We start from the raw sequence: 27,596 nt of genomic DNA, 5'->3' as shown, positions 1-27,596 counted from the left end.
TGAGGTTGTTTGCATCCTGCATGGCTCCCAGTTTTCCCCAGGAGTGGGTGATGTGGAGGGGCGGCGACCTGGTCTCCTGTGACTCCTGACCTGATTTGGTCCTCTGGTTTTCCCCTTGATGAGGGAGTCCGAGGATGGCCCAGAGCACCGGTTCTGCCTGGGCATGCAGATCCGGTCAACAGCCCGTTTCCCGGGGCCGAGGAAACAAAGCCTATGGCTGCCGCTGAGGGCTCTGTCTGCCCCCCTCTTCCTGAAACAGCTGTTTATTGTTTTGACAGGAGCTGGAACACTGTACCTTCCCCTCCTCTGAGCCCTGCCTCCTGCTCGGTAGAACTTTGCCATTAGCTCTGGAGGGAACACGGCGGACGATGAGGTACGCGCTTGATTAAAAGGATTTGTGTGTGCCAGTTGTGGGTTACCAGGAACTACTGTTAGGCCGCAAAGTGGTCCCACCTGAGGGAAGATCCTTGCTCTCTCCCTAACCTTTCCCTGGTCTCTTTCTCCTTTCCTCGGTGCCTCTGGAAGCAGGGGCTGGCGGAATGCTGGCTCAGGGATTTTGGCTGTAAGTTCCACTTGATTCCGCTTCTCTTGGCAGGGCTCAGTGCTGTCCCGGTGCAGCCTGGAGTTCTCTGTGTAGGGGTCCAGTTGACAGTGCAGGAGCAGGGACTGAATCTTGCCTGGGCAGGACACTGGGAGAGCGCCGAGTCTTCTCAAGACTGCACAGAACACCCCAGCATGTCTCTTGATGTAGAGAATATTTTGATGAATGATTCCTGGGGCAGCCAGGAAAAATGGTAGCTGGATCCTGCATCTGGATTTCCTGAAGGAGACTGAAGTGGAAGCAGTGAGATAACTCTTAGTAAGGGTGTACGGCCTGTGGTGTGCGTGGCCTGTGGTGTGCGCTGCCTGTGGTGTGCGTGGCCTGTGGTGTACGCTGCCTGTGTTGTGCACTGCCTACGGTGTGTATGGTCTGTGGTGTGCACGGCCTGTGGTGTGCACTGCTTATGGTGTGTATGGTCTGTGGTGTGCGCTGCCTGTGGTGTGCGCTGCCTGTGGTGTGCACTGCCTACGGTGTGTATGGTCTGTGGTGTGCACGACCTGTGGTGTGCACTGCTTATGGTGTGTATGGTCTGTGGTGTGCGCTGCCTATGGTGTGCATGGCCTGTGGTGTACGCTACCTGTGGTGTGCACTGCCTACGGTGTGTATGGTCGGTGGTGTGCACTGCTTATGGTGTGTATGGTCGGTGGTGTGCACTGCTTATGGTGTGTATGGTCGGTGGTGTGCACGGCCTGTGGTGTGCACTGCCTGTTGTGTGCGCAGCCTGTGGTGTACACTGCCTCCGGTGTGTAAGTCCTGTGGTGTATGCTGCCTGTGGTGTGCGCGGCCTGTGGTGTGCGCAGCCTGCAGTGTGCGCTGCCTGTGGTGTGTGCGGCCTGTGGTGTGTACTGCCTGTTTTGTGTGTGATGGCTGGGGTGACAGTTGACCATGCACCTGACCCTCATTTTCCTGAATCTGTTTTTATTCTGACCCTATTGTCATTAATATTCTGTGTTTTTGTGTGTGCGCGTGCTCAACATGTGTGCATGCATGTGCACTTACATGTGTGGGTACAGAAGCCAGAAGAAGGCATTGGACCCCCTGGAGTTACAGGCAGTTGTGAGCTGTTGGTGTGGGTGCTGGGAACCAAGCTGCAGGCCCTCTGTAAGAGCAGGAAGCCTCTTAGCCACGGAGCCGGCTCTCCAGCCTGATTCCAATCTTCTTAATGAAAAGCATAACTGGAAATTGGCTTCTATTTTTTTTCTCCATCAGTTGTATCATGTTTCTCTCCACAGGAAATTTTATAATAAAATGGTTCCCCTTACCCTGACACGTCCCCCTGCCAAGAACAAGACCTAGAGGCAGATACTCTGCCCTTAAAATCCATCGCTTCTGAGTGTGTTCAGTGACGTTATGCCAGCTGCCCCTTCAGTCTAGCTTGGTTTAGCCGGAAAGCCTAACCGTGGTCACCACAGTGACCACTGGCCATTGTTAAGTGTAAAGGCACCACAAGTGAGGAATCCCCACACCCAGGCACACAAGGAGAGACCTCGCTAGTGGCAGAAGAGTGATCCAGTCAGGCTCCCCAGCTGATCTGAGGAAAAGCTGACCCTAGGTGGTGTTTGAGTAAGTCACTCCATGGTAGCCCTGAGCGGCATAAAGAGACTTGAGCCTGTCTGTGATGGTGGACAGGGCCTTGGAGGCACATTCCCTGGGTGGGACCCAGCCGCGGCACTGTGTGCTGAGTGTATGGGCAGTTGCTTAACCTTTCCGAGCCGTTTTCTTGTCTGCAGAATGGGATTAATCGTAGAGTTACATCACAGGGTTGTTGAGACAGAATTGAAAGACAGCTGGAGAAAGGTTTAGCCCAGCTTGGCCTGGCCCTGGCTCAGGAAGAATGCAGGTATTTGTAGTCTGGAAGCTCACTCGATGTGGGGCAGGGCGCTTTAAGAAAAGAATTTAAAGTTGTAGATCACTATCAGGTCGAGAAGTGAGTGTGTAGACTATGAGAAGGGATAATGTAGTAGGAAAAAAGGCCAAGGCCTTCAGACACAACATTCAGAAAACAATAATAAAATGGTAGAAAAATTGGAAAAGAGATGAGCTGTGTGGAGCGGCCTGATACCCTTGCTATATCTGACTGCAAATTAAAAAATGTTTTTATTACTTTTAACTTATGTCCATACATGTGTGTCTGTGTGCACACGAGTCCGGGTGCCCTCAGAACCAGCGGTGTCGAATCTCTGGAGTTGCAGTGATTGTGACCGGCCTGGTGGATGCTGGGAGCCAAACTGTCCTGAGAGAGCAGTGCACACTCTTTACTGCTGAACCTCTTTCCACCCCACCGCAGACTCCTCGATCTTATCAGTGTCCTGACGCAGATATTCTAGGCCAGTGGTTCTCAACCGTCCTCACGCTGCGACCCTTTCATCCCGTTGCTCATGCTGTGGTGACCCAGCCATAAAATCATTTCACTGCTACTTCATAACTATGTTTGCTACTGTTATGAACTGTAACGTAATTGTCTGTTTTCTGATGGTCTTAGGCGACCCCTGGGAACGGGTCATCTGACCCCTGAAAGAGCAGTGACCCACTGCTGTTCCACTGTCTTTCTCTTTCTCTTTTATTCTACATTTATTTAGCATGTTGGGGGTTGGGAGGGCACTTGCCCATGCATTTGGAGGTCAGAGGACAACTTTCAGGTGTCATTTCTCTTTACCATATGAGACCCTGAGACCTGGGGGTGGAACTCAGTAGAGAAGCAAAAAAGAAAAAAAAAGAGAAATAAAACCGAAAGACTAATTTATTTGGGCTCCATCATAGTTCACGAGTGGTTGTTGTCCACTGCTTAGCACGGGGCAGAATTACTTTGGGCTCCTTAGATTGTTGGTGGCGATGCCACATCTGGGACGGTCTGGACGGCGCCCTGTTCAGGTGGCTTCAGGCAGATGTGAGCGTGTAGCCCTTTATCCTTGGTACGTAGGGCAGTTGGGCAGCTAGGTTTGGGTGCCGCTTGGGAAGGCACTAGAGCCCTGGCCCATCGTGACCCCTGGGCAGGGAGGAAGAAGGTGGGTCCTGGATGCTGTACAAGGTTCTGGGGCAGCTCCTGACAGCTGCCAGAGCTAGCCCGGGACTCCTCCAGACTCTAGGGGATTGATTGCTGCTACTCTAGAATCTTCTTGAGTTTTGTTCCTATCTGTGCTCCAACATGAGTAAAGTTCCATCGTGAGGGGACCCGGAGGCCAAGCTGCCCGAGGCCTGGTAAGCCAGCCTCCGGACTTGAGGTACATTGGTCGCCCAAGGAGTCTGTCAACAGTCATCCAGTCAGTCTAGGGAGGGCGAATGGACCGCGGCAGCAGGGTGGGCTCTTATGCTTAAGGGATATGCACTGGGACTGGTTTCTTGTCCAGGCCCGGAGATGATCAGTCCAAAGACTTTATCCACTGTGAAACCCTGCCTCCCTTGGTCTTTGCACAGGATGGGCCTTGGCCACTTCTGCCTGATCTTGGCGCCCTAATGGAGGCACCCATGAGAAACGGTGGGGATGTCTGACTGCAACCTTGTCCCAGACTGGGAAAAGCAGGGTTTCCCTCAGATTGCAATGGGGTCTTGGGCTCATTCCAGCTGTTCTGTGAGGGCTTGCTATATGGGCCTGAGATTCTTGTCTCTGCATCCATGATTGGAACCTCTCTCCCTCAAGAACATTGTTATGGTTATGGCTGCCATACATGCTGATTGCCTGCCCAATGAGGCTTGGTCCTACCTCTGTCCTTTGCAAAGCCCCAAGGAAGATGTTTGTGTCTCCATATTATACATGAGACAGAGCCTCAGGTTAAGCAACTTCCCCAGGGAATACATCTGGGTCCTTGCTGGGCTCAGAATTTCTACCTAATCTACTCCACTTAATCTACTTTTTACCTGTAGTGCTGAATTAACACTCTTGGTTAACTGAGGGCTTTGGGGGAGCCAGAAGACACTATCTTAGGCCGAGGATTATACAGTGGTGAAGTGTGGAGCTCCGTCATGTGAGTGTGTGTGTGTGCACGCGCGCAATCAATAGGCAATAATATCCTATTTGTTATTCTGTTGCTTTGTTTGCCTTTGTAACATTGGTCACTACCAGACACTCTGTAGCCTGTTTAGCCTTTGCCTCCTCCTCTGGGTCTTGTTTATTGATGTGTCTCTGGTTGCTAATCCACTAGGACCCACTAGCCTAGTCCATGGTGGTTGATGGGTCTGGGCGGCTCTCACTGATTTGCTCACCTTACAAACATATTGGTGCACCTACCGAGTACCTTGAAGGGCCTGTGCCACCCTGGACTCATCGTGCCTGGCCCTTCTTTGGGGAGGAAGGGTGGATTCCAGGCCGTGGTGGCAGGCTTGTAGGCAGGAAGGCAAATGCTTCCCAGGAGGTTTGGTTTCTTTGGCAAGTGCTTTCTCCCCGCCTGTCCCCTGCTCTTCACAATGGTGATAATGGCTTTTCCAGGGCCCTTCGGCATCCAGCTTCCAGCTGAGGGTCACCTTTCACCCTGATATGAGATGGAGAAAACAGGCTTGCTCAGCGTCCCCTCCAGAGAGGAACTGTTTGGAAGAAATGTTGTCACTTGGTTGGTGTGACTCTGTGAGATTTTCTGAGGGGTGGTCATTGGACCATGAGGTGGAGCCAGGAAGGTGGAGGCTTCACAGCATGGCTCTGTCCTGTGAAATGCCACCAGCATCAGTGTATGTCCCAGAAGTTGGGGTGCAGGTGCTCATATGAGAACCCACACAGGAGCCAAGTGATGCAGGGGTGAGTCTGGGAGTGGCCAGAGGATGGAGTTAGATCACAGAGTCAGAGGGTCTCAGAGCTGGCAGCAGAGCCCCACACTTTCACAAGCTGAACCACTGGGCCAGCTCAGATCACCCAGGGGTCTCCTACACCATTCAAACTCATTTCTTTCTTCTTAAAGTACAACTTTCATTTTTATTTTTCCAGATGGTTTTTCTTCTGCCTATCTGAAGCTGCCTCTTTAAGTAGGCTTTGGTGGAGGTTGTGGGGTAGCACCAGCAGTTCTAAATCATGGTGGCAATGTTTAGTCCTTCCAGCCTAGCTCATGAGATCGATTCCTGACCACCTGCTTTGAATGGCACAGTTCACATAGTAATACAGTTTGACATAGAATTTGGGAAGCCCATAAACATCAAAAACTCTTGCTTAAGAAATATCCCTGATGTCCCCAGCCTCTGTGGTATTACAAATGTTGAACTTCTTAATGGTCTGTCCTTGGCATACACCAGGCACAGTTTGTGTGGTGACCTGGCTGCACATGCCTGAGGCTATTTCTGATTCGATCTTCCTTCCTTCCTTCCTTCCTTCCTTCCTTCCTTCCTTCCTTCCTTCCTTCTTTTTTCCCTCTCCCCTCCTTCTCCTCCTCTACCTTTTTATCATTATCATCATCATTATCATGACACTAGTATTATACACCATGCAGTTTTCAAAGTTCCGAGGAACAGATGTCGAAGAACTTGTAGGCCACATCGTCTGCCAAATGGCTCATTTTGGTCCAGAGAGAAATACAAAATGGTTTTAAAAGACTAATTGGCCATCCAGCCGACCCTCCCTTCCCTGGAGGCTGGAGTTTCTAGGAGGATTCTGGGAAGCATGTTGTGCCCATTTCTAGCACTTCACTCTGACTGGCATTTCAGATGGCAAGGCAGGGTGATTAGCCACCGTGGGTGGTTTCAAGCCAGCAGTGAAGCCTAAAAAGAAGTGTACTCTGAGAGTCACCTCTGATGTAAATTCCTGAAATCTAAAAAGGTCACCAGTTGGGTCACCAGCCTCAGCAATTCCCCTGGGGTTCAGAATAGGTCGCCTATGTCTAGCAAAGATCTAAGGGATTAAAAAAAAAATGAACTCAAGCACCTTACCTCTGCATATTCTTTATTTTTCCAGCGAGGGGAAAAATGAAGTGAAGGACAATCTCCTTGAGTTTTTTAGTTTTTACAGACATAGTTGGAGATTTCCATAGGCAAAGACAAAAATATATGCATTTTAGGATCACAAAAAAGGGGCAGGTAGAACCTGACAAAGCAGCACTCAGGAACAGGTGACACCACCGGGAAAGAGCCAGCATTCAAGGGGAAATACCTGACATTCCAAATATTTAGATAAGGTTACTAACCGTCCCAGAGTCCTGGATTCACCCATTCTCCTCACCTAATCTCTTGTGATAACCAGCTTTGGGGATGCCCGTGTTTGTTTGCTAGCAGGTGGGGGGCACACTGCCTTCCTGCTCAGTGCCTGCCTTTTATAGAAATTTCTATGTGGTCTCTTAGCAGGGAATTTTGTGGGATTGACTCAATGTAAATTTGACTGTTAGAACAAAGAGTGAATGTTATCACTCTAAGTAAGACCTCATGCTGTGGGGGAATGGAAAGGTCATTCCACTGCCTGTGCAGAAGTCTCACTGCTGAGGTGTTCTGGGAATGAATCCCATTTCAAAGGGAAGAATCATGGCTTCACAAGGTTTTTACAGATGTGACAGCAACTGGGATGTTTGTGGTGGGGATTGGGAGATGTGCTGCTCGGGACCGCCTCTGATGGCATAGGCGATACTGTCTCTCTGTGTCATCCCTCTTCTAGCTGGCAGAGGCTTTGCTTTGGTCCTTGGTAAGTTGGTACCGCCAAGCCTGGAAGCCAATGCTCACCCTTGTCTCTCAGCAAACACAGGGTATCCTAGAACTTGATTAGAGAAAATTGGAGTTAGTTTCCCTTTAGAGCAGCTCTTCCTCAGGCTGAGCTAGTATATGTAATGGTCTGTCCTGTCCCTTTAAGAGACAAGCCTCCCCCATTCCCTCCCCCATCTACTGCCTCTTATTTCCTGCCTTCAGCCCGATCCCTCCCTTTCCATTGCTCTCCAAATGAAGCAGCTTCTGTCTCTCTACCTTCTCCCCTTCCCCTCTTTTTCCCTTCCCTTCCATAACCCACTAAATAAATACCCACTTTTTCTGCATGGCGTGCCTATCCGTCTTGGTCTCTCACCCACCTTGCAGCTCCCTGCCTGGGACCTGGCTGCCTTCATGACCTGCCATGGACTGGGGACTGCTACCCACTGCTGCCATTCTGGGACCTGCAGCATTTCTGCCACTGTGCCCCTCAGTAAACCTGCAGCATTTTGTTTTCACCATAACGTTGGTGCTGTGACTCACCCCTTGGGGATCCTGCTGCATTTTATTTTTACCATTACAATATAGATGGTGAAACTTTGATTTGCATCCATTTGTATAAGCTGTTTTTATCTCAGAGTTCTCCTTCCTCCAAATATTTTGAGCACTGAGTATCAGCCCCCATTTTCAGCCCCCTCCCAGCAGCCTCTTTCATGAACATCAGTAATGAAGACTAACATTTTAAAAGAGCTTGTATCCTATTTTATGATTCCCCCTTCCTTTGTCCTCCCTTTTTCTCTCCCTCCTTCTCCCTCCCCTCTCCTGAGACAGGGTCTCACTATGTAGCCCTGAAACTCACCTGCTTCACCTCCTTAGTTGTTCTCAGATTAAAGGTGTGTGTGTGTGTGTGTGTGTGTGTGTGTGTTTTGTATCATATGCCAGAATGCACAAATGGCAGTCAGAGGAAACCATGTAGGAGCCTTTCACTCCTTCTATGGTACATTTTGGGTATGAGACTCAGGTTGCAGGCTTTCTCTGGTGATTTACACACAGCTGTCATCTTTTGTTTGTTTGTTTGTTTTGTTTTTCAAGACAGTGTTTCTCAGAAGCTATAGACCTGTCCTGGAACTCACTCTGTAGACTAGGCTGGCCTTGAACTCACAGAATCTACCTGCCTCTGCCTCCTGAGTTCTGGGGTTAAAGGTGTGCACCACCATCACCTGGCCTGTCACTATTCTTATCCCCATTGTCAAAACAAGGAAACCAGCTTAATTTGATCTAGTCAAGATCCTTAGTCCCTAATCTGAAACTCTGGGCCCAGATAGGTTGAATTTAGACTTTGAGGCACATGGATTGCTTAGCCTCCATACAGTTCCCATGCAGTTCCCATGTAGCTGAATGGGACACATTAATGTTTATCCATAGAAATATTCAAATAGGATAGGGATTAAAGAATAGAATGTCAGTTGGAGCTGTGTAACTGGAGGTTTCTCTCCCACCCGCCAGTTCCTTGATAAACACTCTGAGGCTTAATATTAATTACAAACTGTTTGGCCTATTAACTCAGGACTGTTATTGCCTAGCTCTTAAAATTTAAATTAACCCAGTTTTATTAATCTATGTATTGCCACATGGTCATGGTATTACCACACACCTTGCTTCTCCAGAGGCTGCTAGTATCTCTCTGACTCAGCCTTCCTTTTCCCTTTATCTTTGCTTGGATTTCCCACTGGTTCTATTCTGCCTGGCTATTGGCCAAATCAGCTTCTTTATTAACCAATGATAATAAAACATATTCACAGCATACAGAAGGGCATCCCACATCAGGGCTGAGCCGCCCCTTGAGTTATAAAAGGATGTTTGGCTTTCCAAGGTGTTCATAGAGATGTGGATGAAGGCTGAAAAACTAATTTCTTGTGTGAACATAGGACTCAAATCCTGATCTACTGCCACAGCCTCAGATCTGTGTGACCTTCAACCCGGGACTTCTCTGGCTCTCAGTCTAGTGGGGCATCCTTCAGTGTGATGAGTTCTATTTCTTGGTGCAGGTGGGCTTGGCTCAGAGAACTAAGGCTTGGGAAACTCAGCAGTCACCCGGTCATCACCTCACACACAGAATGAGGAGCTAGTGAAGAAGAAGCAAAGCTTCCTGGGAGTAGAAAGGCAGCCCTCTGAAAAGAAAGGGAGGAGACCGGAAGATGAGTGACCTTGCCTGGTGTTTTTATGCCCAGTCTGCTAGGCTCTAGCCTGTAGTAAACTAGGGAGTCCGTGGACAGGTAGACAGGCTTCTCACTGGTTCAGAATGGGTGTGGGGCTCTCTGGTTGGGTGGGAGATAAGGTAGGGGAAGCAGGCTTAGGATGTGCGAGTGAGGACTGGGGATCAGCCAGCATCACAGTAAGGGTTGGGGACCAGCTGTGTCCTGGTCACTCCAAGGCCCTGGGCTAAACTTAGAGTGAATTAACTGTGTCTCCCAGAAGCTGTGCTCTCAATGTGTGGGAGGAGGGCTTCTGAGCTCAGTTTGGCTAACGTACAGCGTTTGGATCTAGTCTCTGTGCTCTCTTCTGGAATTAATCTGGAAGCCTTCTGCTGGTTTACAGATGTTTCTGCTGAGATGATCCCACAGTTTATGTCTGTGTTGAGCTCATTAAGAACCAGCTCTGCGAAAGTCCTTATTCCTAACTACCTACCTAAAAGGAAGAGGAAAATGAGATGGCTCAGCAGGTGAAGGTGCTTGCTGCCAAACCTGAGGACCTGGGTTCAGTCCCTGGAACTCTGTCTTAGTTAGGGTTTCTATTGCTGTGATAAGCACCATGGTCTAAAACAACAGGGAGGAAAGGGATTATTTTACCCTACAACTCTCAGGTCATACTCCATCACAGAGGGAAGTCAGGGCAGGGGCTCACGGCAGGAACCAGGAGGCAGGAGCTGATGCAAAGACCATGGAGGAGTGCTGCTCTGGTTTGGTCTCCATGGCTTGCTCAGCCTGCCTTCTTACAGGTTTCTCAGCTAACCCTTCTTCTTGCGGTGATACTGAGAGCTGGAAGTGGGATCTCCAGGAACAGCCAGCAGGGCAGAGTGAGCAGTTAAGATCTGCTTGGTTCTTTTGGCAGGCCTGGTCTCTATGTTTATGGTACTCTGGGTGATGAGGCCAGGTCTTATTGCCTTGTGGGGTGCATGGACCAGATGGAGGAGGCCTGGCTCCAGAATGGCTGGCTCACTGTGAGTCAAAGGCTCATTCTGTCTGAGCTCTTGGAATCTCAGAGAGCCGGCAAGTCTCCAGGAACGATTTCTCTCTACACAGAAGAGTGTAGTAAGGTATCAGCGTGTTATATCAAAACTTCCCACTATAGGAACAGCAATATGCAGATCATGATCCAGTTGCCCACTCTCTGTGGTCATTAGATGCGTCTGACTCTCCCCACTAATGTTGGGGTTCCAGTATCCTCTCCCCACCCCTCAGCACATGAACACAGATCCGGTTCTTCCTCCCAAACTCCCTGTGGACCTCTGAGAGCTCTGTCCACCCCTGCTCACTCTCCGTTCTAAAGCTCTCTCTGGCTAGCCCATTAGGCTGTTGTTCCACAGGGGCACCTCTTATCTTCATATCCAGCGCTCACCTTTCATGTCCCTTCTGCTTGCCTTTCCTGATCACCCCACACTGAAGGACTTCCCAGCCTCCCTGCCAAGCAACCCTTCCCCTTTCTTTCACAATTTTCCTCCTGTAGTTCCAGTTGTTTGCTTGCTTGTGGGTGTGTGGTGGAGCGAACTGGGTAGGGGTGGAAAGTAGGTAAAGCCTAGGTTATAAAGAGGCATTAGCTGTGTCCTCAGTACTCCAGGAACTACAGAGTTGGGGAATGGGAACGCCCCCCTCCCGTCCCCCCATCCCCGCCCCCCCCTCGCCCCAGAACCAGAGGTGCTCCGAATCTGAGGTAGCTGGAGTTCTGTGGAACTCTAATACTAACAGCTACCTCCTCGCTTGCTGATACCAGGGCTGTGGCTCCGGCTCTGGCTCCGCCCGGCTCTGGCTCTGCCTCCGCCCCGCTCCGGCTCCGCCTCCAGCATCCTTCCCAGAGCATGCAGTCTCGTTAACTACATCTGCTTTATTTGTGCACTCGAGCAGGGACACACCTCTGATCTCTAGTGCATTGCACACAAATGTATCCTGTTAGAAATGATGTGGGCAGAGGCCTTTTGTTATTTTTATTATTTAAAATATTTTATATTGCCTGTGTGCATATGTGTACACCACCCATTTATCTGGTACCCATGGAGGCCAGAAGAGTGAGGGCATCAGATTCTCTGGAACCGGAGTTACCTATGGCTGGGAGTGCCATTGGATGCTGGGAATGGAAACCAGCAAGTGTTCTTAACCGCTGAGCTGTTTCTCCAGCCCAAGAAGCCATCTCTCACTCCAGATTTAATTCATTTAATCTATTTTCCCTCTTTCTTTTCCTTCCCCGCACAGGAGAAAATAATGAATATCAAGGGAAAAGTGGTCCTGTCGATGCTGGTTGTTTCGACCATGCTCGTCCTGTTTTGGGAATACGTCAGCAGGTAATTATGAAACCGGCTAGAATTATGGGGATGGAAAGGCTGTTTTATTCGCTGTGACTGGTGCCAGCAGAGTGACCAAGCAGGGTGAACACGAGGAGCTGAGCTGTAAACAGGATTCCACCCTTCCTGTAGTCCCCAGCCCTGGATGGTTATTAAAACCACAGGCCATCCAGGTAACTTCTGCCAAAGTAGTCATCTCTGTTCTTGCCGTGCTCCTAACACCTTGCATTTCTGTAGGCTAAACCCAGAGAGAAGGCACATTAAGCCCAAAACAGCCTCGAGTAATTTGTATAAGCTTATATAAAGCATTTTAAGCCAGGCTGGGGTGTATGCATGGAATCCTTGTAATTGGGAGGCAGAGACAAGAGGACCATGAGTTTGAGGCCAAGATTGTCTACATAGTGACTTCCAGGCCAGCCATAGCTTTACAGGGAGACCCTGACTCAAAAATATAAAAGGGCAGGAAAGGTGGCTCAGCAGTTAAGAGCACTGGCTGCTCTTTCAGAGGACCTGGGTTTAAATTCCAGCACCCACATGGTGGCTCACAAACACCTGTAACTTTAGTTCCAGGGCATCCTGAATTGTTTTCTGGCCTCCATGGGTGCCAGACACACAAATGGTACACACCTATACATACAGGCAAAACACTCACATACATAAAATTTAAAAATAATTAAAAATAAAGGAAAAAAGAGAAATAGATAAAATTCAGATAGTAATTCCACAAAAAAACTAGCCCTAAGTTCTGCAGTCCTAAAGTATCTGTGAAGTTTAAAGGATCTGTCCAAGTGGTTGGCTTTGGTGCAAAAACCCATACTACATTTTACTAGTGATTCATTTGTGTCTGGGTGAAGCACTCTCTCCCTTCCTTCCCTTGGCTTTGGAAAGCAGGATGAAGCAAATGTCTCTTAAGTCATCAAACTCATCTGTCAATTAAAATCTATTGTGCTCCCTCTGCCTCTGGAAGCTCCCGTGTCAGTGGCCTCAGGAAGACCCAGCTCCATAGCAAAGCCCCAGCAGGTGCCTAAGAAAGGGGCACTAGCTGAGCTCCGTTCAGCTTCAACGACTGCATTAATTGTACGGCTAACTGTAGGAACTGTCTTGAGATGACCATCTTCACAGTGGGGATGTTTTAACTGTAGGACCTGTCTTGAGATGGCCATCTTCACAGTGGGGATGTTTTAACTGTAGGACCTGTCTTGAGATGGCCATCTTCACAGTGGAGATGTTTTAACTCTAGGACCTGTCTTGAGATGGCCATCTTCACAGTGGGGATGTTTTAACTGTAGGACCTGTCTTGAGATGGCCATCTTCACAGTGGGGATGCCAGCAGACCTCCCCTGGCTACAAAAAAGCAACTGTGTCCTTAGGTATAGGCCTAGGAGGGGCAGCCTCCAGCCAGAATGCAAAAGATACAGGTTCAAAGGGGTGGTGGATATGTAACCACTTCTAGGATGTTCTGCTGTTTCATTCTGAGTAGCTAAGTTTGAGAAAAGGCAGGACAAGCTAGCGTGTGACCCACTTAAAACGTCTGGAGAGTGGGTCCTTTGAATTGAGGAAGTTAGTTAAGAAAGAGATGATTCACTTGTTGGGTGTGACCCTTAGGCTCTCGGGGGCTGAAGAGCATCCTGACTGGATCATAAAACCAGACTGCCTGTGTGTCCCAGACTTCCCTTTACTGCCTGTGTGTGTGTGTGTGTGTGTGTGTGTGTGTGTGTGTGTGTGCGACCTTGGGACAGCTACACAGCTATTCTGTTCTTCAGTACCCGACCTGTAAAAACGGGGATAACATCCCAGGGGGTTGGGTCATGCTTGCAGTTCCCACACCTGACTGGCCGAGGCAGGTGGATCACTATGAGTTGGAACCAACCTGGGTTACATAGTAAGGTTGAGGTCTGCCTGCACTACAGAATAAGGCATTATGTTAAAAACAGAAACAAAAACGGATTAACAAAAACCACAGCTCAGTGGTAGGGCACTGGCCTGGACTGTGCAGTGGTTTAATACCTACACCTTAGATAAGCAAGAAACATTCCTGTTCCGTCATTAACAACACTCATCACACACTTGGGCGACTTCAACAACAGGAACTTACTTCTCAGTGTGCTCAAGGCCAGAGACTCAGTGCCCAAGTGAAGTTTTCTTGGTTTGCAAACAGCTAGTGACCGTCTCCCTTGGCCCATACTTTACGGAGAACAAGCAATTTGTAATTGTTTTTTCTGATAAAAACGCTAAATCCATCATGAGGTCCCACCTTTATTTAAATGCCTATCTAAACCTAGTTATTTCTCAGAGGTCCAATGTCATCATTCTGGGGACAGGGCTTCAACAGACACAGTTAGGGTGGCCACAGGCATTCACTGCACAGTAGCAGTATTTGCACCAATGGGCAACATGGCATCAAGATTGTGGCGGGTAGAAGCGGTGACTCCAGCCGCTGAAGTTGTCCAAGAGAGCAAGTGCCCCCCTGGGGCTGGAATGCTTGTTTGCATAGCCGGCAAGCTCTGAAACTGAGTTTGATTCAATGGGCTTTGGTGTTGTCTACTTTAACTGTGCCTCTGTGTTATGAATGGCTCATAGAATGAAGACGTGATGGCTAGAGAGAGGGCTCAGGGGTTAAGAGCGCTTGTTGCTCTTCCAGAGTTTAGTTCTCAGTACCCTCATCGGGCAGCTCACAGTTCCAAGGGCTTCGGCATTCTCTTCTACCCTTAGAGGCACTGCACAATGCGTCTCTCTCTCTCTCTCTCTCTCTCTCTCTCTCTCTCTCTCTCTCTCTCTCACACACACACACACACACACACACACACACACACACACACACACGAAAAATGAAGGCTCAAGAGCACATATGAGCATGGCGTCTCGGGAGAGCTATGTTGTGCTGCCAGGAACCTGTTCTGAGCATGACAGCAGAGGAGGTTCTGGCTGCTTTTCAGGGCAGTTGTTTGATATTGACATTGTAGATACTTTGCTTCTGACTCATGAACTCACTTGACTTTCTGCAGGAGTTCTGAGAGGAAGCAGGTGTCTGCCACTGTCCAAACTGGCCATGCAGTGTACTGTAGAGAGGCATGTGGCTCTGTGCTCAAAGGGATTTAAATGTAGCTAAGCAACCGCACCCAGCAACTAGTAAATAAATCATTGAAAAATAATGTTGCCTACAGGGCCAGCCAGTCAGGACTCAAGTATCTCAAAAATTAATACTAGAGGCTAGAGAGATGATTCAGGGTTATTCAGATGGCCCAGGTTTGTTTCCCATTTCAGGGGATCTGACACCTTCAGATGGTTCATGATTATTCGGACGACCCAGGTTTGATTCCCATTTCAGGGAATCTGACACCTTCTGGCCTCCATGGGCACCAGGAACAGAAGTGATGCACAGATGTGAACACAGGCAAAATACCTAAAACATTTTTAACAATGGAGAGAGAGAGAGAGAGAATCACACAGGGATGCATTTGATTTGAAGCTGTTTGAAAATACAGCACTATATTTTTGAGCTGGAACAATGACAAAGAAGATGATGAAGGTGGCTGGAAGTTACTGAGCATGTGCCTAGCTCCAGGCTGTGTCCAACACCTGCTCTTAGGATAACTGTAAAGTGCGAGCGACTCTGGGTGTCAGTTCAGTGTGGTTATCGATGAAGGATTCTGGGAGAGGACAGAGGAGTTAGAAGGAAGGTTGTTAAAGAGGTGACAAGCTGGGGACCCGGAATGCCAGGCAAGGCTCTGAATCTTGGATGTCTCCCCTTCTCCTCCTGTCTCCCCTTCGTTTCCCCATTCTCCTGCCCCTTCTCTTCATTCTCTTCTTCCCTTCTCATGTCTCCCTCTTTCTCCTCATTGTCTTCCCCTGTTGATTGTCTCTTCCCCCTCCTTGCCTTCCTATGGCAAGATGTGGAGTTAGTTACTCCCAAGGCTCAGATATGGGGGTTCTGTACTTCGTTAGCAGAATGACCTTGAGAAGGCTCCCGGACTGCCCCTGCTCTTCAGGGTGAGGGTCGGGGCAGAGGAGTGGCTGCAGTGGTGAGAGGATTCCCTGAGGGTGGGGCAGAGGAGTGGCTGCAGTGGTGAGAGGATTCCCTGAGGGTGGGGCAGAGGAGTGGCTGCAGTGGTGAGAGGATTCCCTGAGCCTGGAAGAGTACCTGGCTGAGTTCACCGGGGCCCCACATCTATCCTCTGGCTTAGGAGCCAGGAACTTTAAGGCTTGGTCCTAGAGTGCAGGTCTAGGGAGAAGCTGGAAGGGTTAGAGGGCAGGGAGGCAGGTGGGGGCTGAGAGGGTAGGAAGACAGGTGGGGGGTAAGAGGGAAGGAAGGCAGATGGGGGTGAGAGGGCAGGGAGGCAGGTGAGGGTGAGAGGGCAGGGAGGCAGGTGGAGGGGGTGAGAGGGCAGGAAGACAGGTGGGGGTAAGAGGGCAGGGAGGCAGGTGGGGAGTAAGAGGGAAGGAAGGCAGATGGGGGTGAGAGGGCAGGGAGGCAGGTGGGGGGGTGAGAGGGCAGGAAGACAGGTGGGGAGTAAGAAGGCAGGAAGGTAGGTCTTGCTCCCTGGAGCACAGGGAGGAGGAGGGGAGAAGAGATGAAGGCCAAAGAGATCCTAGTAGAATCTACCGAATGAGCAAAGTCAGGCGTAGGACTTGGGCACGGTGTCTCTACACAGTGAATGGTTCCGAATGGCACTAAGTCCTGTCACTTTTTTTTTCTTTTCTTGAGACAGGTTCTCAATATGTAGTTCTGACTGGTCACTGCTGTGCAAACCAGGGAGGCTTCCAACCTGTGGCCTCTGCCGCCCAAGGCTGGATTGACAGGCCTCAAGCCGCCATACCCATCTGTTGTTTCAATCCCCAGAAGTCTCTCTGGTCAGCGCCATCATGAGCCGTGGCCGTCTTGGCCTCTGCTGCACCTAGCTGCTCCACTGCTCCACACCCCACCCCTACAGCTCTGCTCTCCAGCCACGCTTTCCACATTGGCTTCCTGACAGTTCTGCTCAGCAAACCCCCAGAAGGTCCCACAAGCTCTGGCCCCGTTTCCTCGCGGATGCGTCCTTCCTCAGGGCCTCTGCATACTGTTTGCTCTTTGGGGAACACTCTTATCTCATGTCTTTCACCTCGTCCTTCAGAATGTGCTGCCTTCTCCAGGAAGTTCGGCAGGTCCTCCTGAGAAGGGCTCCTGCGTATGCTTACCCGCACTTCTTGGTTAGTGACTTAAGTAGGCGCACGATTGGCCTGTCTTTTCTGTTACATTGTATAGCACTCGTGGGCAAGGACGGGTCTGCCCTGACTAGCAATGAGTCCCTTCACTCTTGGAGGATGTAACCGGCAAGTACTTAGAGAATGAGGGAAGGGAGGTAATCCCCTAAAGTCCCGGCCTTGCTTCCAGGCATCAAGTTAGCTTCATTGCCTTGGCTGGTTAAAGCAACACCCTTGGGTTTGCTCTGCAGAAGGGATCTGAGCTAAATGTCCCAGTCTCTGCCTCCTGAGGGTGGGGGTTGAGGGATAAATCCTCAGTGTGGGGTGGCTGGCAACGATGCTTCCACCTACCCGGGCTTCCTCATTGCCCAGCGTCGGAGAATGCGGTAGAAGAGGACCTTCCTGTCTGTAACAGCTGACGAACCTCAAACGAAAGAAGGGGGGCTAGAGGGGAGATCCCCAAAGCAAAAAACAGGAATTGAGATGGCCAGAAGTCCCTTCCCATCCTTGGCGGTGCTATGGGAATCCCCAGGGCATTTGCCGCTGGTCTCAAGGGAAGGAGAGGCCTGGGAGGAGTGAGAAGGCAGTGAAGCCTCTCTGAGAAGTAAAAGTAAGGTGACGTGTTTTGTTTCTTGTTTGCCCTCAGCCCAGAAGGCTCCTTCTTGTGGATATACCACACAAAGTAAGAGCTCTGAACTCCGGATGCCTCCATCACTTGGTCCCCCACCCGCGCTGTTCTCTACGTGCCAGCCGCAGGGGTGCTCAGGCCACAGTGCAGGGGCAGCAAGGAGAGAGGCAAGGAGGAAGCAGATACCTAGGACCCTGGGCTCAGGGTTGTACTTTGCCAGTCCCCAGACTGGTCTCTGTAGAATAGTAACATGCTTTGTCCTCAGTTCTGATCAGGTAACTCTTCAAATGGTGTCATCTGGGAATCATTGTTGTCTGACTGATGGGGCAGCTAGGTGTTTAGCAGGCGCCTGTATTCCTGGGTGAGGGACTGAGGGAGGAGCTATGTTAAGCTCTACTTTCCTGTCTTTGGCACAGTGGCCAGGAAGCTCAGAACAAATTGTTCTTAACTGCTTGCCTTCATTTCAGTGTAATTCATTCCCAGGTATTACATCTGAAGTGTTTCCTTACCTGCTCAGGGACCTTGGCCACAGGCCCAAGCCCACTGCACCCATACCTCAGCTGGAAAAATGAGAGTCAATGTGAAACTTTTATTTGGGATGGGCACGGTCACATGAAAATCCATACTGGAGTCATCAAATCAGGGGGAGGGCATTGGTGTGTGTGATATGTGCACGCCTGTGCACATGTGTCTAGGTGTGCTCGCCTGTGTGTGCACCAGCGTGGGCCAGAAGACAGCTTCGAGGATCTTTCCCCATTATTCTCTGAGTTTTGGAGACAGAGTCTCTCACTGAACCTAGAGATCGTCATTTTTGGCTACACTGGCTGGCCAGCCCGCCCCCAGGATCCCCACTGAGAGCGGGATTCTAGATGCAGGCCGTTCTCTGACTTCCGTGTGGTGCTGGGGGTCAGAATGCAGGTCCTCGTGCTCTGAAACAAGTGCTTTGCCTTCAGAGCAGTATTCCCAGCCACCAGGGAATTTAAAAATTTATGTGTCTGTGTTGTGGGGGGTGTCTGTGTGTGCACATGCTTGTAGGCATGCGTGTGTACATGTGATGATCAGAGGATATCTTGGTATGTTTCTTCCACCTTCTGGGTTCCAGGAATTGAACTCGGGTCCTCAGACTTGGTGGCCAGCCTCTTTACTCACTGAGACATCTTGCTGGCCTTTCTGTTTCCTGTGATTTTCATTCTTGCGTTGTTTCCCACCTATAACCACACCGTTAGTCATTGATCATCACAGACACCTCCAGATGAACTCTGTGGCGGGTTTCGTAACCAGGAAGGGTGCAGTGTGCCTGTCATCTCAGCAAAGGCCAAGTGGGAGGGTTAGCCTCAGCTGCACAACAGACCCCTCTCCCCATTAATACTGTGTCCCTGTTTCAGGGTCACCTTGCCACCTTACCCATCGTCCCCCCTTTTCTCATCCTAGAGACCCCAAATTAGAAACTTTCACAGTGAAAGAGAATATGCAAACTGTCTCAAGTTGGGGCTAAACTGGTTTTAACTGGTTCTCTAACTTCTGCTTTGGCAATCCTCGGACTTCCCAAAGCTGTCGCTGATTGGGCAACTGGGTTTTTTCTCAGACTGGCCTTTCATAACACACACACAGGCACACACACGCATGCATGCATGCATGCACACTTGCACTATCGTTCTTGGGACAGTGCATGGTTTGTTGTTGTTGTTTAATTAAGATTACCCCCAAAGGACTGGGCAGATGGCTCAGTGATTAAGAGCACTGGTTGCTCTTCCAGAGGAACTAGGTTCAATTCCCAGCACACACATGGCAGCTCACAACTGTCTGTAGCTCCAGTTCCAGGGGATCCAACACTCTTATATGGACATACGTGCAGGCAAAAACAGCGATGCACATGAAATAAAAATAGATAATTTAAAGAAGATTACCCCTCATTACAGCCATGTTCATTTTACCGAGCTCCTACATGTGTGCCGTTTCACCGATCATCACCACAGGTACTCCGTTAGCAAGCAGAGCCCTGGACCCCAGGCTGTGTGTCTGATTGGTCCCTACCGAGTGCTGGGGGCTTCCTGAAAGGGGACAGCTGAGGCTCCTTGGGTCTGTCCCTCCCTTGTAGTTCACACTTTTGCTTCTCCCTGTTCACTTTTAATAGTCGTATTGGACACTTAAAAAAATGTTGGAAACTCCCTCCATCCAGCTGGGGACCGCCTCGTTTTCTAAAAGTGTTTCTGTTCTTTTACATTTCCTAGAACCCCAGAGGTTGGTGACAGCAGCAGCCCGAGGGAATGGTGGCTCCCGAACTGGTTTAACAATAGGTAAGGGGGTCGGGATGGGTCCCTCCATCCCTAACACTCAGCCATGGCTTTCTCAATCACTCTCTCTGGCTTACTGAACTCATTCAAGGAGTCTCTTTTGTTTTGTTTTTAATTTCTATTGTTGTTGTGTGTGTGCTCTGTATGATGTGTGTGTGATGTGTATATGTTGTATGTGGCTGTGTGATGTGTATATGTGTGTGTATTTATGTGTGATATATGTGTATAGTGTTTATATGTGTGTGATATATATGATTGTATGTGTGATGTGTGTATGCGTGTGATGAGTGTGTGTGTATGAGTGATGTGTGTGATGTGGATGTGTGTGTGGTGTGTGTATGAATGTGTATGTGTGATATGTGTGTGAATTATGTGTGTAGTGTATGTGATGTGAGTATGTGTGTGGTGTGTGTGTGATCTGTGCATGAATGTAGATACATGTTTACCACAGCACATATGAGGTCAGAAGACAACTTTCAGGAGACAGCGATTCTGTCTTCCCACTGTGGGTTCTGGAGGTCAGACTCAGATTATCAGGCTTTCCTGACAAGCAGTTTGACTGAAGGAGCCATCTAGTTCAGAGGAATCTACCTTGCAGGTGGGCTTCCGAGTCCGCTTGCCTCCCTCCCTCCCTGCCTCCCTCCCTCCCTCCCTCCCTCCAGTTCCCTTTCTCCAGTTAAGGGTGAAATTAAGACTGAAGTTTAAATTTCAGAATAGACATTTCAATAGGACATTCATTCCTTGGAGCGATGTCCTACTCCTGGAATAACTGAGAGTTGCAGGGTCATTGAAACCTAACTGCTGACCAGTGGCAAGAGAGACAGATGTTGTACCTTTGCCTGGATTATGAGAATCAGCGTGTAGTGCCCCGAGTGATGCATTCTCCTGAGCCCCGAGTCTCGAAAGAGTCCCCGCCGCCAGCCGCCTGGCCTCACCTGGCCTCTTTCTCTTTGTACACAGGACCCACAGTTATCGAGAAGAAGCCCTAGAAGGAGGGAGAGAAAAGGTGCGAAATGAAGACAGCAGTGAAGAGCTTCCGCTGTGGGACTGGTTTAGCCCAAAGTAAGGACAGAGACTGCGTGTGCTGAAGTCGGGGCTGGGGCACACCAAGTGTGGTCCCCTGGGAGAGGGGTGTCTTAGCATCCATTAGACCTTCATCCGTGGACTTGGGCTAAGAGACTGCGGTCTGGGTTCTTGGAACCAAACGGACTGAGCACTGTGGTAACTGCAGCAAGAAATGGCCAGTGGTAGGGAGAGCACATAGGCCACGTAGGATGGTATGGACCTCTGCAGGGTCTGGGGTGGGCCAAGGAGAGGCTCTGTAGAGTCAGTTAACTCTGTGGCATAGGATTCCTGAGCTGAGGAATTCAGGGCCGTGAGTTCACCCATCACACAAGCAAGCAACCAGTGTTCTTCAGAAATTAGGATATGGTAGCTCAGATTTTCCACTCTTGTAGTCATTACCTACTCATGTTTTCAGAAACTAGCCTAAACCGGCTTGTAGAACAAAACAGGAACTAGGGACTTGGCGCCATGCTGGTGTGAGGACTGGAGTTTAGATCCCTAGAAGCCATGTAAAGCCAGATGCAGTAGCATGCATATACGCACATACACATGCATACACATGTCTACATACACATGCGCGTGCGCACACACACACACACACACACACACACACACAAAGAGTATTGGCTTGAACCGCCATCGCATTGAAACCTTCCCAAGATTCCAAAATCTATTTCATGGATGAGGAACGGTGAAAGAATGAATGAGTAAATGCGCATGTTTATGTCACATGAATGTGCACCTCCCTGTGAACTCCCGCAGAGCCAGTACACAGCAGGGCATGCGTATTTCCACATCACCATGCCTGCTTTCCGTCTTCCTGCCCAGGAGTTTCTGCGCATTTCCACATGGCAGATTCTCCGTGCTCTGTTTTCCATTATGCCTCTCTCCACTTCCTGGCATCCGGTAGCCTGGAGACGCTGACTCTCCCAGCCGTGTCTGAGCCCTGACCTGTATCTGCCTGCCCGCCTGCCATCTCTGTTTGTTTCATGCGACCTACACGGATTTCTCAATTCCACCTCGCCCTGCTTCTCACTTCTGGTCTCAGCAAACAGTCTGAGCGTGGAAGAGCTGCTCCTCGTCCACCACGGCTTCCTTCTTTTATCGGTTCTTGTTCCCAATTCTCTCCGCAGCTCTCTCCACTCCGCAGCCACACCCCTGCTCAGGCTGCCGTGCTCTTTGGGTGATGCTGTCCCGCATCTTTTCTTCAGTCTACTATGTGGTTCCTAAGAGTTTTAAATACTGCCTTACTTGTGAGCATGGAGAAGTCGGAGGACAGCGGTGGGAGCTGGTTCTCGCCCTCCACTCTGTGGGTTCTGGGGAATCAATCTCTCCTTGTCAGGGTTCCTGTAAGTGTCTTTGCCTGGTGAGCTGTCTTGCTGGCCTAATTCACGGGATTTCAATACTTCCTCTGGCCACCATTAATGTCCCTGTGCATAAAGACATGCAATTGAAAACCAACTCCCTAGACCCATTCTTCCCCCCAGGAGCTCTGTGATTTTTCTGGACGCTTTTGCTGTGTGTGGTGGAGCTGGGTGCTGAGGTCACACAGTGCTGAGTGCCCATTCAGAAGGAAGGTACTTTTCCTCCCTCCTTTTAGAACTCTGTTTGATCTTGGCTAAGGCAGTCGATAGGATAGTATTGCGGTGGTTTCCTTGGGGGATGGGGCTGCAGGATTTGATGACTAAGTTGCCTCATGCACAGGTTGCTCCTGGAAGCTGGCCTCCCCCTCATCCTCCCACCACCTCCTCACCTGCACTTCCAGGCTGTCTGGCTTCTCAGTCAAGGGTGGCCAACATGCTGGGCTTGTCAGTGGAACCCAGCAATTAACTGCTGGGAAGTGGAATGTTTGGATTTTTAATTTAGCATTAATTTTTAATAGTGCTGTTTTGTCTTCCTGCTCAAGTATCCAAAGTGATCGCTGGGATTCTTACTCGGCTTCTAGAAGGTGGGGCCTGAGAGGCCATGTGGCTGAGGGTGCCGGCAGGCTGGGCACTCACTGGGACTCGGGTTCTCAAAGGGAAGGACTAGGTGTCATTTCTGTGGGCCAGTGCTTAACTTCAGTTTGGCTTCAGTCCCCTCCCCTCATGGCCTCACTTGTAAAGTGGGTGCTGGCAGTGGCTGGGGCTGAGATTCTATGCAGGAGTGAAAGGCTTGTTCTTAGCCCCTGGTACACAGGAGGAAACGTTAAATGTGTGCCCGCCCCCACTTTCCATTAAGGAGACTTACTGCCTGCTCATACAATAGCACATAATGTTGTGGCTCGTACGCAGCATCAGGACTGACTGCGGATGCTGGCTTGGTCGGCTCCTGGGATGTCCTTCCTTGACAAGCCAAGACTACCACCCGCAAACAAGGCTGTGGTCCATGAGGGAGGTGAAGTTCACAAATGCCGGGTTTGAGAAATGGAATCTGTGTATGTTTATTTCCTTTTTGTTTTGAAATCCTGTCATTCAGTAAAGCAAGACTACAACAGGACTAAATATCGCCAGGGCAAAGCTCTAAAGAGAGCTCCAACAAAGCCGGGCCTGCGAGTGCCTAACACAGCCACACAGAGGCTCAGCACGTCAGCACTGACAAGACGCCACAGCAGCCACCATGGACAAAGGCAAACCCGGGGTTGCAAGTGTCCATCCAAGGAGCAGTAGAGACTGGGGCGCAAAGCACTGGACTCCAGAGAAGGACTCTCTGGGTTCGAGTCTCAGCTTTCCAAACCCTTAGTAGCTGTGTGACTTCAGGCTAATTACTTAACCTTCCTGTTCCAAGTCCTCCATTGATTAGCTAGGAGCCAATTAGTTGCTTGCACATGGTGTTGACATAATGTGACCCCTGCAGATCTGGTTCAGAGCACTGGCAGATAATACTGCCTAATGAGTTGCTGGGTAGAGTTGACCAGATGTGACCTGCCTCAGAGAAACACACGGTGCCAAGACTCGCAGGACGTGCTCCGCGTGCGTCTATGTAATTGTCAATATCCGTGGCCAGTTACATGGCTTTCTCTGGCTTTGCTTTTCATGCTGGATGATGGATACAGCATGTCACAGGCCCATGATAAGGACGAGCCCGGCTAGGGTTGACAGAGTCCACTGTGTCATCCCTCATGGCAGAAGGGTCCCCACGCACCTGGTGTGCACACTGCAGCAGGTGTGCTGGCACCAGGTGGCCAGGAGAGCAGGTGGCCAGTGGTCTTTCCCTGCCCTGCCACTACACCAAGAAGAGGTACTTTCAGTGGTCCTGGGAAGGAAGAGGCAACACAGCCTGGGGTGGGGGTGGGGCAAGGTCATCTCAAGAGCAGAGCCTGGTGCTGGGCCTGTTCCTCACTCTGCCTCAGGCTCTCTGGAGCGCACGGCAGCTGTGATGATGGCAGGCACAAGCCAGTGCACACTTGGCCTCCAGCTGCTGTGGAAGGAGCAGGGGACAGTTGCCCAGACTCCTTCCAGCAGCAGGGCCGCGTGCCTGCAGCCAGGGAGCATCAGTGCATGTCCTGTCTCAGTCTCCCTCCAGACCCACTCACCGCCCCATTGGTAGCTCCCCCCCCCCCGTGAAGCACAAGTAGGGCCAGGACCACACGGGCAGGTGTCACCCCAGGAGCTGGTGCTCTTTGGGTTTAAATACCAGGAAACACTGTGCACAGCCAAGCAAACTTGGTCAGGGTGTATTCCACCAAGCCAGGGCCTGTCGTCTGTACTTCACTCTGAGTCTACCCTGCAGTCCCGCCTCGATCCCTCCCTGCTCGGCTCTGCTGCCTCCTGTCCTGCTCTCAGCCTTCGGAGGCACTGTTGCTCCCTGCCTGGCTCCCTGTTGGTGTTTTTGTCTCCTTTGAGCTTTCTGAGTATGAAAACAAGCCTCCTGCTCACTTCTGTGTTCCCAGTGAAGAGACTGTGGGCAGGGGAAAGGGTCTTTGCCAGAGTCCTGCTCTCCGGCCGGCCGCGCCTGTGCTCCGCTCCAGGAAGTCCCTCCCTTTCGGGACATTCTGTGTTCTGTAAGTGGAGTTGGTGACTTCAGTGTCCAGAGCAGCCCTGACGATGCACTGACGGGAGAGACAGGACTAGGACTGGAGAGAGGATGTGTGGATGAAGCTCTTGCTCTGCTCTAGGGAGAGTTCAGACCGCCAGCAGCTGTGTGAGATGCTGGCTGGGTGTGACAGCCTGCCGGAGAGTCACTGCTCAGGGGAGACTGGATCCCCAGATCAGCTGAGTGGGGAGACTAGTCCACACTGATGAACTCTGCGTTCATTTGAGAGACCCTGTCTCAGGGGATAAAGACTGCCAACATCAACCTTGAGTGTACACACATTGCACTTACATACATGCAGACATGCATACAGACAATGCTTCCCACATGTGCAAAGGTTTTTAAGATTCTTAAAGTGCGAGAATAGTGAAAATGAGAGGATAGGGATCATGTGATGTGGCCATTTTGGGGAGAGGAACACATAAAAATTTTAGTAACACCCCCGGCCCTGTCTTTGGGGGCACTGACTGTCATTTAAGTACTGGCAAGAGTGTGCGTAACTGACCGGTAGATGCACGGTCCCGCCCACCATTGAGCCATCCTTGTCCCCACAGCAGCCTGGCCTGCGTGGTTTCACAAGTTGTTAGAACTTCTGAGACCTTGTCCTAGCGAGAGAAGCTCCCCCTCTGGCTGCTAAAAGCCTGAGTTTTTCTCTTCCCACAGCAGGAGTCTCCTGGAGAAGTCTCCAGGTACACATCTCAATAGCCTACAAGCCTAAGGGAGGGACACACATCTCCAGAGTGTGTTACCCTGCAGGCTGATGACACCATCAGCTCCCCCCCCCCCCCAGTATGGGGCAAACAGGAAGAGGCCTTTGTCTCTCAGCTCCAGCTTCTTTCTCTCATCCCCCTGCATCACATCTTAGGGTCTTCTTAGACCCTGATGATATTCTCAAGGGCAATTAACAACCCAAACATGTCAGTTAGGGCTGGAGAGAAATGCAAAGGTGCCGGGATAATCGTTCATGGGACCTGAGTTCTACTCCCAGTACCTCCTAAAGGCAGTTTGTGGGTACCCGCCTATAACCTCAGTACTTGGAAGATAAAGTCCTTGGAAGTACTCAGTACTTGGAAGATGAAGTGATCCTTGACGGGGGAGCTTGGGGTCAGTCTTGGCTACAAGAGTAGACAGTGTCTTATGATGAGAATCCGAGAAGGTGCCTGAGCACACGCAGTGCGGCCCGTGCGAAGGTCACACCTCCTCGCCAAGCATTCTGAGATGAAGCTTCAGTTAGGATCCAGGGACAGCTGCCGAGGATCTTGCTAGCCTCCTCTTCCTTAACCAGTCTCTCACCTTAGCATGGAGGTTCTGACCCACAGTGTTGCCCTCTTTGTCACCAGGAACCGCCCGGAGGTTTTGACGCTGACCCCGTGGAAGGCGCCGATTGTGTGGGAAGGCACTTACAACAGAGCCCGGCTGGAAAAGCATTACGCCAGACAGAAAATCACCGTGGGGCTGACGGTTTTTGCCGTGGGAAAGTAAGCAAACTGACAAACTTGCCCTTGATATTTTTGTTGTTGTACCATCAAAGCCTTTGTGAGGGACCTGTAGCCCACAGAAGCTACTTTCTCTAAGTTGCTGGGCAGGAGACTTCTATCTCCCTTTCCATGAAGGGGAGGAACAAAATCAAGAGTAGGTAAGCCCACCCATTCCCGCCTCGGAGGGGAGGGAAACTGTCTTCAATGCCACTGGGACCCAGAGCCAGCAGCATGCCCACCGCCCACCCCCTGACCGCCAGGGCTTTCCGAGGGAGCAGCAAACACCAGCTGCTGGCTGGCTGGGACATAAGCGCTCTTCCTGTGCTCTTAGCGCTCAGGGCCAAGGACAGGGGTTGCAGAAGTTCTGGGAGTGGGCTGTGTGCACTGTGACCTCCATGTTCTTCCCTGGGTTCTTCTGGTCCTGTCTACCTGATCATCCTGAAGATATCAGGATTCAGGGACAGTCGCCATGGGTCTTGCTGGCCCCTTCCTTGGCCAGTCTCTCACCTTAGCTGGCGTTTCAGTAACCACTGAACCTGCTGAGATGGGACCGGTTCTGGCTGCGGCAGCTTCCATTTCCGCATTCAGAACATTTGATGCAGAGAAGTTGTACTCATCCTTACATGAAGCTTGGGCCGAGCTATTGGTTTTAAAGTATAACCCATTTTGCTTTCCTAGTGAATTAAACATTTTCCCCTAAATAAAATATTAGATTTGATTTTTCTTTTTTTTCTTTTTTCTCCTTTCTTCTTCTTTTTTTTTTTTGAGGCAGAGTTGTGTTTTTAAGGATGTTTTAAGAAAGGCTGAGTGAGGATTATGAAAGAGCTACCAACAAAGTAAGGCATACTGGAGAGCATGGGGGCGGGCTTCTTTTTTTAATTTTTGTATCTAATATGTGTGTGTAGGTCAGAGGACGATTTTCTGGAGTTGGCTCTCTTCTCCCACTGTGTAGGTTCTGGGGGTCCAACTCAAGCCTTCCGGTTTGGCACAAGTACCCGTCCATACTGAGAAGTCTTCTGGGTTGTGTTGCTTTTTCTGCCCTCTGGCCTCTGTGTTGCTCCCTCTTCTGAGAAAGCTACACCGCCAGCAAGAGGTTGAGTCCCCTGCCCTGTTCGAAAGGAGTAGAAGGAGCAGGCTGGCCTGACCTTGAGCTTTGACAAGGACCTAAGAGAAGGCACTGTGATGATGTCACAGGACC

The 27,596-nt window shown here is 50.3% G+C and overlaps 1 protein-coding gene across 6 annotated transcripts in view; it reads left to right on the top strand.

Moving 5' to 3' along the window:
• The window catches only part of Ggta1 (glycoprotein alpha-galactosyltransferase 1 (inactive)), an 83,759-nt gene that overhangs the window by 48,213 nt on the left and 7,950 nt on the right, over positions 1–27,596 (top strand). For 3 of the 6 annotated variants that reach the window (XM_075986007.1, XM_075986005.1, XM_075986004.1), the window contains exons 2-6: positions 279–373; positions 11,650–11,738; positions 19,779–19,844; positions 20,802–20,903; positions 26,261–26,398. In XM_075986007.1, the coding sequence (XP_075842122.1) occupies positions 11,659–11,738; positions 19,779–19,844; positions 20,802–20,903; positions 26,261–26,398 (386 nt within the window). In that variant the 5' untranslated portion in view covers positions 279–373; positions 11,650–11,658. The remainder of the gene's footprint in view (positions 1–278; positions 374–11,649; positions 11,739–19,778; positions 19,845–20,801; positions 20,904–26,260; positions 26,399–27,596) is intronic. The other 3 variants (XM_075986008.1, XM_075986002.1, XM_075986006.1) reach the window with 1 other exon arrangement.

The sequence above is a fragment of the Microtus pennsylvanicus genome, chromosome 9, assembly GCF_037038515.1.
Source record: "Microtus pennsylvanicus isolate mMicPen1 chromosome 9, mMicPen1.hap1, whole genome shotgun sequence".
NCBI lineage: Eukaryota > Metazoa > Chordata > Mammalia > Rodentia > Cricetidae > Microtus > Microtus pennsylvanicus.
The sequence above is the reverse complement of the archived record's forward strand: the minus strand, read 5'-3'. Positions and strand labels throughout refer to the sequence as shown.